At 34.2% G+C, this 14,000-nt stretch overlaps 1 protein-coding gene across 2 annotated transcripts in view; it reads left to right on the forward strand.

Annotated features, from left to right (window-relative positions):
* The window catches only part of LOC115209705 (lysophosphatidylcholine acyltransferase 1), a 90,422-nt gene that overhangs the window by 35,216 nt on the left and 41,206 nt on the right, over window positions 1–14,000 (forward strand). The window contains exon 3 of one of the 2 annotated variants that reach the window (XM_029778195.2): window positions 7,272–7,489. The exons of the other annotated variant lie outside the window; for it this stretch is intronic. Within the exon in view, the coding sequence (XP_029634055.1) occupies window positions 7,272–7,489 (218 nt within the window). The remainder of the gene's footprint in view (window positions 1–7,271; window positions 7,490–14,000) is intronic. 2 annotated transcript variants of the gene reach the window in all.

Raw genomic sequence — 14,000 nt, forward strand, 5'->3', positions numbered from 1 at the left:
CTGTAAGCTTGAGACATCCTCTTGGTTTTTTTTATTGCCTATGAAAATTTTGTCATCGGCATAGCTTTTGACAATGGCTGTCCTATTTATATATATATCTGTAAATATTATATGCGACAGTTATTCAGTAGACATGATAAAAATCCCGAGTTTTGGATGTTGGGGCGTAAATCCATACTGGCATCTCTACAGTTATCAAGCCATCGAAAAATGCTATGAAAATGACCGTTAAACAAAGGGAAATTACTGTGTGAGTGACCGTTATTAAGACAAAAGAGCTATTAGAATGACCACTAAGTAAGGGGAGGGAGTAAAGGTAAGGGAGTAAAAATGTCCATAACATTTGTGTAAGTGTGCATGTCCATACATACACATGCGCACCTGCACACCCACATACATGTACCTATATGTATATACTCATTCACCCACACATTCGCCAAAATATATATACATACCCGCATACTCGCACACAAACACACGCACACAAAAAGGTTCAAACATGTTTATATACGCACCTGCACAAGAAAAAACAGGGCTAAAGCCAAAAATACAGAAAAATGTGTAAAAAATAAGCAATAAGAATAAAAAGTAAAGGAGTAAATATGCTCAAGGTGAATGCAAATGTGTGCTAGTCCATACATACACATGCGTGCACGCACACCTACATATTCGCCAAAAATAATTTATACATACATGCTCACATGCACACGAGCACAAAAATAGCAATCAAGACAAATATGACACTATTGTACAGCTTCACTGCGTATATACTAGCAAAGACGTGTGTGTGCAACAAACATAAAAAATTTGTCTTACCTCTGGGAAGAACATTCGATAAATGGACAACCCAGAATCGGATAATGCAGGACCGGTTTCTGACTCTTCAAATACGTTTGACAACATAAATTTGATCAGTCTTCATCAGCTGTATTTACCTAGACAATATTTCACATGTTGCCACATCAATGCCAGTATACTCACCTGAATGCCGTGCCATTAATAGAATGAGAACAATGAAAAATAATATTGCAATACAAATGTATTACTTTCCAGTAAAATAAAGCCTCATAAGGGTAGAAGTATACATATAAAAAGAGATGAGTAGTGCAACAAGGCACCAATATTTACTGGAAAATAGCAATCGATACAAATATGACACTATTGTAAAGCTTCACTTCGTATGTACTAGTAAAGACGTGTGTGTGCAACAAACATGAAATATTTGTCTTACCTCAAGGAAGAACATTATATATATATTATATTATATTATACTATATTATATCATATTATCTCTCTCTATATATATAAAACTGAGAATGTCTGTCTGTTTCCCTAAAACTTGAGAACTATACAACCAATTTCATTCAAATTTTACACATGCCTTACTTAAGGTCCGGGGAGTGTCATCGGCAAAAAAATCTTAACTGTTTCCCTAGGGCGACCCCACAGCAATATCATATCTTCACTGTTTCAGTATTACGTGTTAAAAGTGAAACAAAAACATCTCTCTTCTGTAATGCAGACACTTTCACTTTATTACTGAAACTATTAAAGTGAAAGTATTATATAACAGGGATGAACCATTAACAATGGTCATCCATTTTGCTAGAAGAAGATCCGCTATGGTCTTATATGCTACACCACTGGTTTTCAATTCATATTAATCAAATTAATATTCAATTTTTCACCCTTATGTGTGTGTGTGTGTGTGTGTGTGTGTGTGTGTGTGTCTGTGTGTATTAGCAATTCGTATAAAATTGCATCAATGACTTGAACTTGAATAAGTGGTTTCACGTAAATGGGGATAAATTAAAAAGGTTTGTTATTATTATTACTGTTTGGCTATTGTAATCACGTTTGTTGGTTCCTCGTCAGGGAAACGTTGTTGTGTTGCATTTGTTAAATAATTGTAAACCGTAACCCTCCCCCTTTCAGAGAAGGGGCTTTGGTTATTGTTTAAAAATTAAATTGTGTCCCTGTTTGGGGAAATTGACAATATTTTCACCGTCTTTATGGAAGCATTTTTGTTTAAATGCCTTCGATAGAAGAAAGTCCAAAAATGAATTTCGCTGCAGCCGTACACTTCTATACAAGAGGGAGGACAAGATCCAATTGATTGAAATTGCAAGAGACGGGCCTACAATTCCAGTCTGTTATATATTTTGAGTATTGTTATCACTAGCGATATCAAGATATAACTTTGTGTTTTGTATTTTATGTGTAGATGTATATATATAGATGTACATGTAATATGTACACATATATATATACACATATATACATGCATAATATATCTACCCATACACACATACGCACACACACATACATAGGGGCAGGTGTGGCTGTGTGGTAACAAACTATGTTCCAAACACATGGTCCTGGGTTCAGTCCCACTGTGTGGTGACTTGGCATGTGTCTTCTGCTGTAGCTTCAGACCAACAAAAGCCTTCTCAGTGGATTTTGTACATATATACAGGCATACATACATATATATACTTGCATACGTACATATTCGGCATAAACACTCTACCACTACAACTAATAACTGTTGGGAACACTTTCAAACCTGCCTTACATTCGAACCGGAATCTCAACGCCCGAGTTTTCCATCTGAAGTTAATCTCTTTCATAGAGCTCATACAAAAAGGGCAAGTCTTTGGGCCCATACAATGTGACATGTACACAATCGAGTGGCAAAAAAGTGGCCTTCCACATGCTCATATCCTGCTTTGGCTCTCAGCGAAGATCAATTCCAATGACATCGACAAGATAATCTCTGCAGAGCTTCCTGATCCAGCTTTAGACAAAGAACTATACGAAATAGTTAAAGCAAACATGGTACATGGTCCACGTGGGCGTGGATTCAACATAAACACACCATGCTTGAAGGACAGCATATGTTCAAAAAGATTTCCAAGGAGGTTCCTACAAGAAACTCAGACAGGTGCTGATGGGTATCCATCATACAGACGCAGAAAACCAGAAGACGGAGGTTTCACAGCAACTATCGGACAGCACGATGTTGATAATAGATGGCTTGTTCCATACTGCCCACTCCTGTCAAAGACTTTCAATGCCCACATCAATGTTGAGTTTTGCAACTCTGTTAAATCTATCAAGTACGTTTGCAAATATGTAAACAAGGGTTCTGACGCTGCAATGTTTGGACTTCAACAAGAATACTGCCAGGATGAGGTGACGCATTATCAGGTGGGACGGTACATAAGTAGCAACGAGGCTTTCTGGCGCATCTTTGGCTTTCCAATTCACCGACACCCCGCCATTCAACAGCTTGTAGTGCACCTGGAAAATGGTCAAAGAGTGTACTTCACCGATGCTAATGCTTCTCTGTTGGCAGAGGAACCAAGGGATAGCACACTCACTGCATTCTTCAAGCTTTGTCAAGTGGATTCATTCGCTCAAACCTTGCTGTATCCACAGATTCCAACGTACTACACTTGGAATGGAAAAAAAATGGGCCCCACGGAAAGCAGGCCAAAATGTTCATGGATACCCTGGCATTAAGTTTCACACTTGCCTTGGGCAAGTATACACAATGCATCCCACTCAACAAGAGTGCTTCTTACCTTCGTCTACTACTGCATGAGGTCAGAGGGCCAATGTCTTTCCAGGCCCTAAAAACTCTCGGTACTGCAGGACAAATGGAAGTGTGGTCATTTTCCTCTATTGTTAATTCTGTAGATGATCTCAAAAACAAAGTCTTTCCCAACATCACACAAAACTACCAAAATCACAATTGGCTGTGTGAAAGAGCATTATTAGCTAAAAAAAACGTCGCTGTTAACAAAATTAATCAACAGCTAATGCATTCTCTTCTCGGCACTATACACACTTACAAGTCTGTTGATACAATTCCAGATATAAATGAAGTTGTGAACTATCCTCCTGAATTTCTCAATTCACTGGAGCCTCCTGGACTACCTCCACACATATTAGCACTTACAGTTGGAACTCCTGTAATGCTACTCCGCAATCTGGAACCACCAAGACTTTGCAATGGAACACGACTGGTGATAAAGAAAATGATGTCACACGTTATCAAGGCGATCATTCTTTCTGGGTGTGGAAAAGGTGATGACGTCTTTATTCCAAGATTTCCTCTTACTCCATCAGGAGCAGAAATTTCATTTACATTCAGAAGACTGCAATTCCCCCTTCGTGTCAGCTTTGCCATGTCCATTAACAAATCTCATGGTCAAACCCTCTCTGTAGCTGGTCTTCTCTTGGAAGAGCCCTGCTTCTCGCATGGGCAACTGTATGTTGGCTGCTCAAGAGTAGGAACCAAAAGAAACCTTTTTGTGTATGCTCCACAAGGAAAAACAAGGAACATTGTTTACAACGAGGTGTTATAATCTCAACAGCCAGGAGGTATATACATGATCCCCCTTTTTTTAACAAACTTCATATACTTTCATGTATTTATATTAATATACATATGTGTGTGTGTGTATCCATATATATATATATATATAACAGAAAAGTCTAATTCTTCAATTGAATGTAACCGGCCAATTGAATGTATCTCTGCTAGTATTATATATATATATAATGTTGGACATATGAAGCATTGGATGTCGCATGTGAGAGAGACATCTGCGCTGGTATGGTCATGTACTATTGATGGATGAGGAGAGCTGTGTGAAGAAGTGCCACTCTCAAGCAGTGGAAGGAACCTGTATTAGATGGAGACCCAGAAAGACATTGGATGATGTGGTGAAGCATGACCTTTGAACGTTGGGCTTCACAGAGGCAATGATAAAAAACCAAGACCTCTGGAGATATGCTATGAATGAGAAGACCCGCCAAAGAATGTGAGATCTCAGCTGTAGCTTACATCAGTGTCAGATAACCAGCCCACTGAAAAAAGTACCTTTGGATCGTAAGGTGACATGCTATGCTTGAGGAGGCCTATTTAGTCAAGTACATCAGCATCAAAATCAAATCAAACCATAATCAAATGGAAATTGTAGCTTTGGCTGATGCCAGCGCCACCTCTGTAACTCCTCATGCCAGTGGCATATAAAAAGCACCATCTGAACATGGCCAATGCCAACCCCTACTTAACTGGTTCTCATTCCATTGGCACTTAAAAGCACCATCTAAACGTGGTCGATGCCAGCACAGACTGGCCCCTGTGTCGGTGACATGTAAAAAGCACTCAGTACACTCTCAGAATGGTTGGCGTTAGGAAGGGCATTTAGCTGTAGAAACACTGCCAGATCAGACTGGAGCCTGGTGCATCCTCCTGGCTTCCCAGACCCCGATCGAACTGTCCAACCCATGTCAGCATGGAAAACACATTAAACGATGATATATATATATATATATATATATATATATATATGAAAAAACAAGTCAAAATAGAAAATGCTAAAATAATTTTATAAAGAACATTTCAGTACCGGTTTCGGTCATTTTGAGACCTTTTTAACTGTAACGATTAAATAATTAAATTTAGAAAAATTAGAAGAAAAGTTTTTTTAAAGGAATATTTGTATAGTTTTCAAATTTTAGTGGCATTCTGCCTTTCTCTGACTCCCTTGTTTGCACTTGTGTGTTCGAGGTCGAACACACAAGTGCAAACAAGGGAGTCAGAGAAAGGCAGAATGCCACTAAAATTTGAAAACTATACAAATATTCCTTTAAAAAAACTTTTCTTCTAATTTTTCTAAATTTAATTATTTAATCGTTACAGTTGAAAAGGTCTCAAAATAACCGAAACCGGTACTGAAATGTTCTTTATAATGTTCTAAATTTAATTATTTAATCGAACACACAAGTGCAAACAAGGGAGTCAGAGAAAGGCAGAATGCCGCTAAAATTTGAAAACTATACAAATATTCCTTTAAAAAAACTTTTCTTCTAATTTTTCTAAATTTAATTATTTAATCGTTACAGTTGAAAAGGTCTCAAAATGACCGAAACCGGTACTGAAATGTTCTTTATAAAATTATTTTAGCATTTTCTATTTTGACTTGTTTTTTCATATATATCAACTCGTGTGTTCCTTTTCACCCTTATACATATATATATATATAATATATATATATATTATATATATATATATATATATATATATACTTATGAAATCATTTTTAGTCTTCTTTTTTGCTGTGGTTTTGTTTTGTATTTTTTTGTTTTGTGTGATCTCGTGGCAAATAAAATCATATTAACCTACTTAAAATTTATTTTATGATTTTGTTGATAGATATTTGGTAGCTTTAACAGCTTATAATGAAAATAAATGTTAAGAATTAAATAATTGAATTTAATATCTCCATGTGATCTTCAGAAAATCACAGATAATTGTCACTTATATTCAAGGCCTACTAATATACAAATGTAATTTCTCAAGAATTTTGGTTTTGATTTCATACTTAAATTGTGTTTGGTTTTAATATTTTTAACTGATATAAAACATGTGCTGATAATTGTTATAAAATTATAATTTTTAATGCTAATATATCTAAACGAAATTTTGCATACGATAACATAGTGCTAAACATTGTTTTTGTTTTGTTTGTTTTGTTTTTTTCTTAGTTTATATTTAGGTGGTATGATTTAATATATTAACATCAGAATTAAAATCAATTACAAATTTAAAATTCAACATTTTTATTAAGTTATGAAGTTTAGTACTGAAATGAAACTTGATGCTTTACCGTATCTAGTTTTGTCTTTCCCATTACTATGTTCAAATCCCACTGAGATTTGACTGATCATGCCTGAGTTGATAAAATAAACATAAGTAATAATATATTGCAGTCATTAATTGATATTCATTCCTGTTTTATTTTCATACAAAAATTATTTTGTGCTTAGAAAAAAACTAGATTTCATCTGAGTTTGATTCAGAGCTTAGTTCATAGCTACTTGGAGTTCAGGAATTTAAGTTAAATATCTGAACCCTTAAGGAATGAAAATCAAGAATAATTATATATATATTCACATAATAGTTAAGAGAAATCATTTATTATGTTGATGCTTTGAATTTATTATGCAAGTTACCGTTCAAGAATTTGTGAGCTATACATTGAAAAATAAATGATATTTTTTTGGTTTTGTAAATTGAAAATGGTGCATATCTATTGTATTGCAGACTTTTAAATTACTTTCACTAATAATTTAGTAATATATTGCATATTGCATTGATGCATAAATAATGTAATGTAGCAATCTTTACTACAACATCCTGATGCAGATGTCTACTTTTCCTACTATTTCTTACTGACTTTTGGTATATTTTTTAGTGTCCTGCGACCTCTGATTGTGTTCCTATGTCGGGCAGTATTTTTTACCGGAGGATTTCATTGGATTTCTGTGAAAGGATCGAGGGCTCGCACTGAACTGGCTCCAATTGTTGCTCTCGCTCCGCATTCCTCTTACTTCGATGCCTTGCCTGTAGTATATCTAAACTTAACAACAGTAGTAGCAAAGTCAGAAGTGGAAATGGTGCCATTTTTTGGAAGTATGCACCTCATTTATATTTTTCTCATGTCACTTGTCACGTAGTTCACTGTAGTTAGATATTGTTACTTCAAAATTCTTTCGCATCTTTTTTTTTTTATCAAGTGCCAGACTTTTATTTAAGATTAAATGTCGAAGCCTCTTTTGTTTAGAAAAATGAAATGTGTAGGCTTACAAACTGGTGTCTTCAAATTTTCCTTTTCAGTTGCCTTTCTAGTATTGTTTAATACGTGTTATGCATGTTTTGCATGGCCATTTAATACATTTGCTTGATGTATTTGCTGCAGTGATGAAAGTCTTAATACTTAACCATGCAAAATATTGTTGGGTGCCAGCCAAGTATCATATGAAGAGTTAGATCAATATTAGACATTAACTCAAAGAAAAAAACCTGGCATTTCTGTTATTATAACACATTTTTTTAATTATAATTTATAAAAGCTACTTACAGCATTCTATCATACAGATAAATATCAATTATCAAGTCATACTACAATTATCCAATTAATGATTAACTTCGCTGAGCCTCAAAGTATTCTGTATGAAAATCAGAAGGGTACTAAGAATTTAATAAATTTTATATAACTTATTTCTTGTAGTTTATACTCCCTGTGGATGTTGCATTGTTTTGGAATCTTTCTTGACTAAGCTGTAAATAATCTGTTTTAATGATTTCCTTTCTTTCTAGATTTCTAAAGCTGCTTATGTATGTAAATATTTATGTAAATTTTAAATTTGCTGCATTTCATTCTTTATACTACATAGTTTAACATCTTTCTTTTATCTGAAGTAGATTGTATTGAAACTGAAAGCCTTTTCTTCTTCATTTACAAATTTTTAAGTATATAAAATTTATTCTTTTCAGTTTAAAACATAATTTTTCATGCTTTCTTACCTATTACTATTAAGAAATTCATTCTCAGACTCAAGGCATTGAAGCTTTTCTTTCAGTTTATCTGTTCATCTATATTGCTATAATGTATTCATTTCAATACTTGTTTTTTTTTTATGAAAAGGACAACTTTTATTGCCTTAAATTGTGTTTTTTATGAGCAGGGCTCTTTATTTCCATTATCTATCTAGAGTATATATACTAATCTAACAGGTTGATGCAGAGTTTCTAGCCATCAAAAGTGCTGTTTTAAAGAGTTATATTTTATTCAAAAAATATTTGGTATAAAAAGTATGTTAGATATTGAAATATTTTCCCATTATAGCTTGAAATAATTTCTTTTTATACATTCTTTTTAAAATTACTTTTAAATAATTTTCTTTTCCATTCCATTTTGCTGGGGACTGGAAATACATAGCAGTAGACTTATTCATATTATTTCAATGGACTGATCTAATCCTAATTTCCGAAATAAGTTGAAATTCAGCTTGCTTCTTTTATTTAAAAATCAAATTCTTTACTGACTAGTATTAGTTTATATTCATTATTGCATAAAATTATCACACACATGTGCATGCACATACACATGCACACACACACACACACACACACACAAATAATGATCATTAAATATTATCCTTATTGTTAATTTAGTATCCATGTTGGTGTGAGCTGGACTGATATATATTCTTTTTTAAAGCAATGTTTTACATGGTTAAATACTTTTTGTCTTATCAGGACCCATTGAAATGAAGTAAGCCATATGTCATCATCACCATCATCGTTTAATGTCCATTTTCCATGCTTGCATGGGTTGGATGGTTTGACTGAGGTCTGGAGAGCCTGCAGCTGCACCGGGCTCCAATCTGATCTGGCAGTGTTTCTATAGCTGGATGCCCTTCTGAGAGAGTAGTGGGTGCTTTTTATGTGCCACTGGAATGGGGGCCAGTCAGGGGTCACTGGACACAGTTGCAATTTTGGTTTTACTTGTCTCAACAGGTCTTCTCAAGCATATCATATCACCTGACACATCAAGAGTACTCTTAAAGGCCGGACATCCAACACTGGAATTCGTCATGGATGTGATCTCACTTTAGTTGCCAGGTCTTCTCAATCACAGCATATTTCCAAAGGTCTCAGTCTCCTGTCATTGCCTCTGTAAGGCCCATTGTTTGAAGGTCATGCTTCACCATTTCATCCCATGTCTTCCTGGGTCTACCTCTTCCACAGGTTCCTTCTACAGTTAGGGAGTGGCACTTTCTCACACAGAAGTCTTTATCCATATGTAACACATGATCATAACAGTGCAGTTATCTCTCTTGCACACCATATTTGATGCTTCTTATGTCCAACTTTTCTCTCAGAGTGCTTACGCTCTGTCGTGTGTGCACACTGACATTACACATCCAGCAGATCATACTAACTTCATTTCTTTCAAGCCTACACATGTCCTCAGCAGTCATGGCCCATGTTTCACTGCCATGTAGTATGGCAGTTTGAACACATGCATCATACAGTCTACCTTTCATCCTGAGAGAGAGGCCCTTAGTTGCCAGCAGAAGTAGGAGCTCCCTGAACTTTGCCCAGGCTATTCATATTCTAGCCGCTACACTCTCAAAGTAACTACTCCCACTATAAACTACTTCTAGGTTTTCCCCTTGGCATGTGATGGAATCTGTTTTCTGTCCATCTTCAATGTTTACTGCCCTTGTGCATCTGCCATACACAAAACTATCTTCCTAGTTAACCTTCCTTCGATATTGCTGCACCTTTTATGTATCCATAGCTTACATCAGATACATCGTATGGAGTTTCTATCCATGCTTTTTCTACAGATTGGGTAAGGTCATCTACCTGAAGGTGTTTGTGATTTGTCAGCCTTCCTACTTACTAAGACTATATATATATAGGCATACATATTATACTTCGCACCTTAAAATATCTTTTACTACAACACTGGGCCAGCCAAAGATTTGTGAGTGAATTTGGTAAATGGATTCTAATAACAGCTGGTGTTAGGAAGAGCATCCAGTTGTAAAAACCCTGCCAAAACAGACACAGTAGCTTGGAGTAGTCTTCTACCTGGCTGGCTCCTGTCAATCATCCTACCCATGCATGCATGGAAGACGAACGTTAAATGATGATGATGGTGGTGGTGGTGATGATATATATATATATATGAGTCTATGTTTGTGTCTCATTCTCTTGATTTTACATTCCTTGGAGGTTTGTAACAAGAATAGTATTTAGCTATAGAAAAATCTGCTTCAATACCCTCTATCCGTCTAGAAAATTGGATTTTTTAATGATGATGGTGATGATATTTGGTAGGTGCAGGCATGGTTGTGGGGTTGAGAAATTAGCTTTCTAATCATGTTGATTTAAGGTAGAACCACTCTTTAGCCTTGAGTTGGGCAATGCTTTGTGAGGGAAAGTTGGTAGACAGAAAGTGTTCAGAAGCTTATTGTGTGTGTGTGTGTGCATACATGTGTTTCTATCTACATGACTCTGCATTGATACTTGATACCACTTTGAGAATAGTGACATTGTTTATGTCCCATGAAAGAAATGTCTAGCAGTTTTCCAGTTCAGTGTGCAAAGATGTAGAATAAAAGTTGCTTGCTTGAAAAACAAGTGTTGGTTTTAGGAAGGGAATTCATTCATAAAATACTTCCTCAAGATGTCTCATTCAGTCATGCCACCAGTAAAAAAAAAAGCAGATGTAAAGATGATGAATATTGCTTCTCACTAAGCACATCTTTCTTTTATGCCTAGGATTGAAAGGAATGTTTGGTGTAATGTGTAGGACAAAGGAGAGATGACTAAATAAATATCAGAAGAGACTGGACCTATACAAAATAGTATGATGTTTGAGACAGTAATGGTGACAGTCATTTTGAGAGAGAGAGAGAGAGAGGACAATTCTACATTCTGTGTATTATAACTTAAATGTTGAAGGAAAAATGAAAATGATATGTAATTAACATCTCATTTCACACTGTTTGCAGCAAGCAAATATTTAACCCTGTATTGTCTTGAAATCTGGATTCATACTATCCCTGGTCCCATATGCTGTGAAAGAAGGTGTAGCACCAAAGTAGCTGTGTAGGAACTGTCTAGCTGAAAAGTTTTATATATCAACTTTCTTGTGCATAACCAAATATATATTTTTAGATTTTCTTATGGAACCTTAAGCTTAAGCAACTTTCAAATTTGGTGATTACCACAACTCAATCTTGTCATTCTAATTTGGAAAGAAAATACTTAATTACAACAGCCTAGTCTTCAAGGGCCAGGTACTTAATTGCTTGCCTAAAAACGTCAGGGATTTAACAAGTTTTTGTTGACATTTAAAAAGTGTAATTTCAAATTGCTAAGGTTCCCATCCAACCAGCAGTAGCTGCTGTTTACAGCCTAAATAGTTTCCACTGATGTATTGGTACAACAACTATGTAATCTTATGTAGAAGCTAAAATAACAATGATAAAATAAAACCAAAATAGTTTAGATGAGCATAGTGTGAAAATATTTGATGACATGACTATTTGGAGTGAAACTGACTTTTCCAAACTTCATCCTTGGCAGAAATGTTAGCTTATGTATAATTAACTCTTTATCATTCAGATTACTCTGTCAAATGTAAAGCTTATTTATTTACATTTTAAAAATTAATTATGAATTATTTTGTAACTTAAAGATTTTGGCTGATGTGATTGTTTATGTTTAGAATAACATTGTAGAGTTGGTGTGAGATGCTTGATCTGACCAGTTTGAACATCATAAGTAGAATATTTGGGCTGGATATGGCTGGTTTAAATGCTAATGGGTTAAACTTTAAATGTTCTTGCAACAACAAACTTGATAAAATTTATTTAGTTGCTTTAATTCAATAATTACAACCTTCGGTTATCTTTTAATGATGCATTGTTTAAATGAAATGTACACATATTGAAAAATAAGCGGTGTTGTGATGGGAACAAATGTGAAGAATTGAGGGGATAACATTAGTAACTAATAATAAGCATGGAAGATTTAAGGAAAATCTGATCAGAACTGCTTATGTAATATCAGATTTTCTCAACAAAAGCTATCCATCCACTTTAAGCTGTTTATGGGTCAGAATGATCTAACTCATTCCTTTGATGAAACTAAATCATAAGAATACAGGGAAATTACAGAAATAGAAAATGTTCGTGCATTTATTGATAATGCATCATTTTTAGTTGGCAGGAAAAAACCTTTAAGATTACTTTTGATATAAAATAAATTGTGAGTTTTTAATATTTTGTTTATTGTCAGAGCAGTGGATATTATACAGTACCAGGCTGGATACTTTACTGAAACTAGTTTGGTATCCATGGATGGATTAGCTTTTCATCTCTTCAGAGTTGATCAAATTATTATCAAAACTAGGTCAATCAAATCAACTATTTCTCTCTTCTCTAAAAATTGGCTCTGTACTACTTAGTCAACAGAAAGCAATAGTGATTAGTATATTTTTGTGTGTAAAATCAAAGTAAATCAATTTTATGTATACTGCATATTGCAGTGGTAAGTTGGCATTGATTACCTTTTGGAATTATGTTTATGGGAAAAAGCTGAAAGGTCACAACTTGTAATTTCTCCACTACTAAAGTCTCAAGCTTCATGTCTATGCCAAAAGACATTATATATTGTCTCACTTTTTTTATTTTTTTAACTCAGTTGACAAAGCTCAGCTAAATTAAACTCAGTCTACTGAAACAGAAATTCTTTCTGGAATGAATATCAGCACAAATCAACAAAAGTTTATCAATGTTTCATAATCGAATCAACATGTTGAGCTGATGAATTTAATGGCTGCAGCAGACATGAACTTACATACTGATTTATCAATTATAATTCTATAATATTTTATTGAATTTTGTCTTAAACAATTTGGTAGTTATTTTTGTTAAGCATGTACTTTTCTTACAAGTGTTCTTCATTGTAGAAAATGAGGCATAAATGCTTTGTAGATGTCATATAGTGCAGCTAGAATTAGTTTCTAGATTAATGCATTTTTAAAGTAAATAAACTTTAATTTCACTGACTTCTTTGCAAAAACTAAGGGTTCTAGTATCCAAAAATATTGAGAACTTTCTTGGTTACAGATTTGTAATCTAATCAAAGTTTAATTTTAAAATTTCTTTTATCAAACCAATTTGCTTATATTTTGAAATAAATATAACATGTTTTTATAAATATATTTCTATCAGAATATTCCCCTTTATTGCACTAGAATACATAATTTTCAGCTTTAATAAAATCTCTTCAGTTATATTTAATATTGTTTTACATTTTTAATCATATTTAATTTCAATAATAATGGTTGGCGGGTAAAAAAGTGCTCCAAGAAGTCACTTCAGATAGTTACTTTATATTAATTATGGATAAGAAAATTAAAACTCTTCAACTTACAAATGAAAACTGCTCATAGAAGCAGAAAATATATCATTAGAAAAGGAAGCTTGAAGTTTTGCCTTTAAAAGGACACACATTAAGAAAATATAAATAAAGAAAATTCAGCTTCTAATGAATAATTCAAATAATGAGGTTCTACCCCAAGGCTTTCTTTTGTTATTTATATTAGGTAATAACA

Source organism: Octopus sinensis, linkage group LG3, assembly GCF_006345805.1.
Source record: "Octopus sinensis linkage group LG3, ASM634580v1, whole genome shotgun sequence".
Lineage (NCBI taxonomy): Eukaryota > Metazoa > Mollusca > Cephalopoda > Octopoda > Octopodidae > Octopus > Octopus sinensis.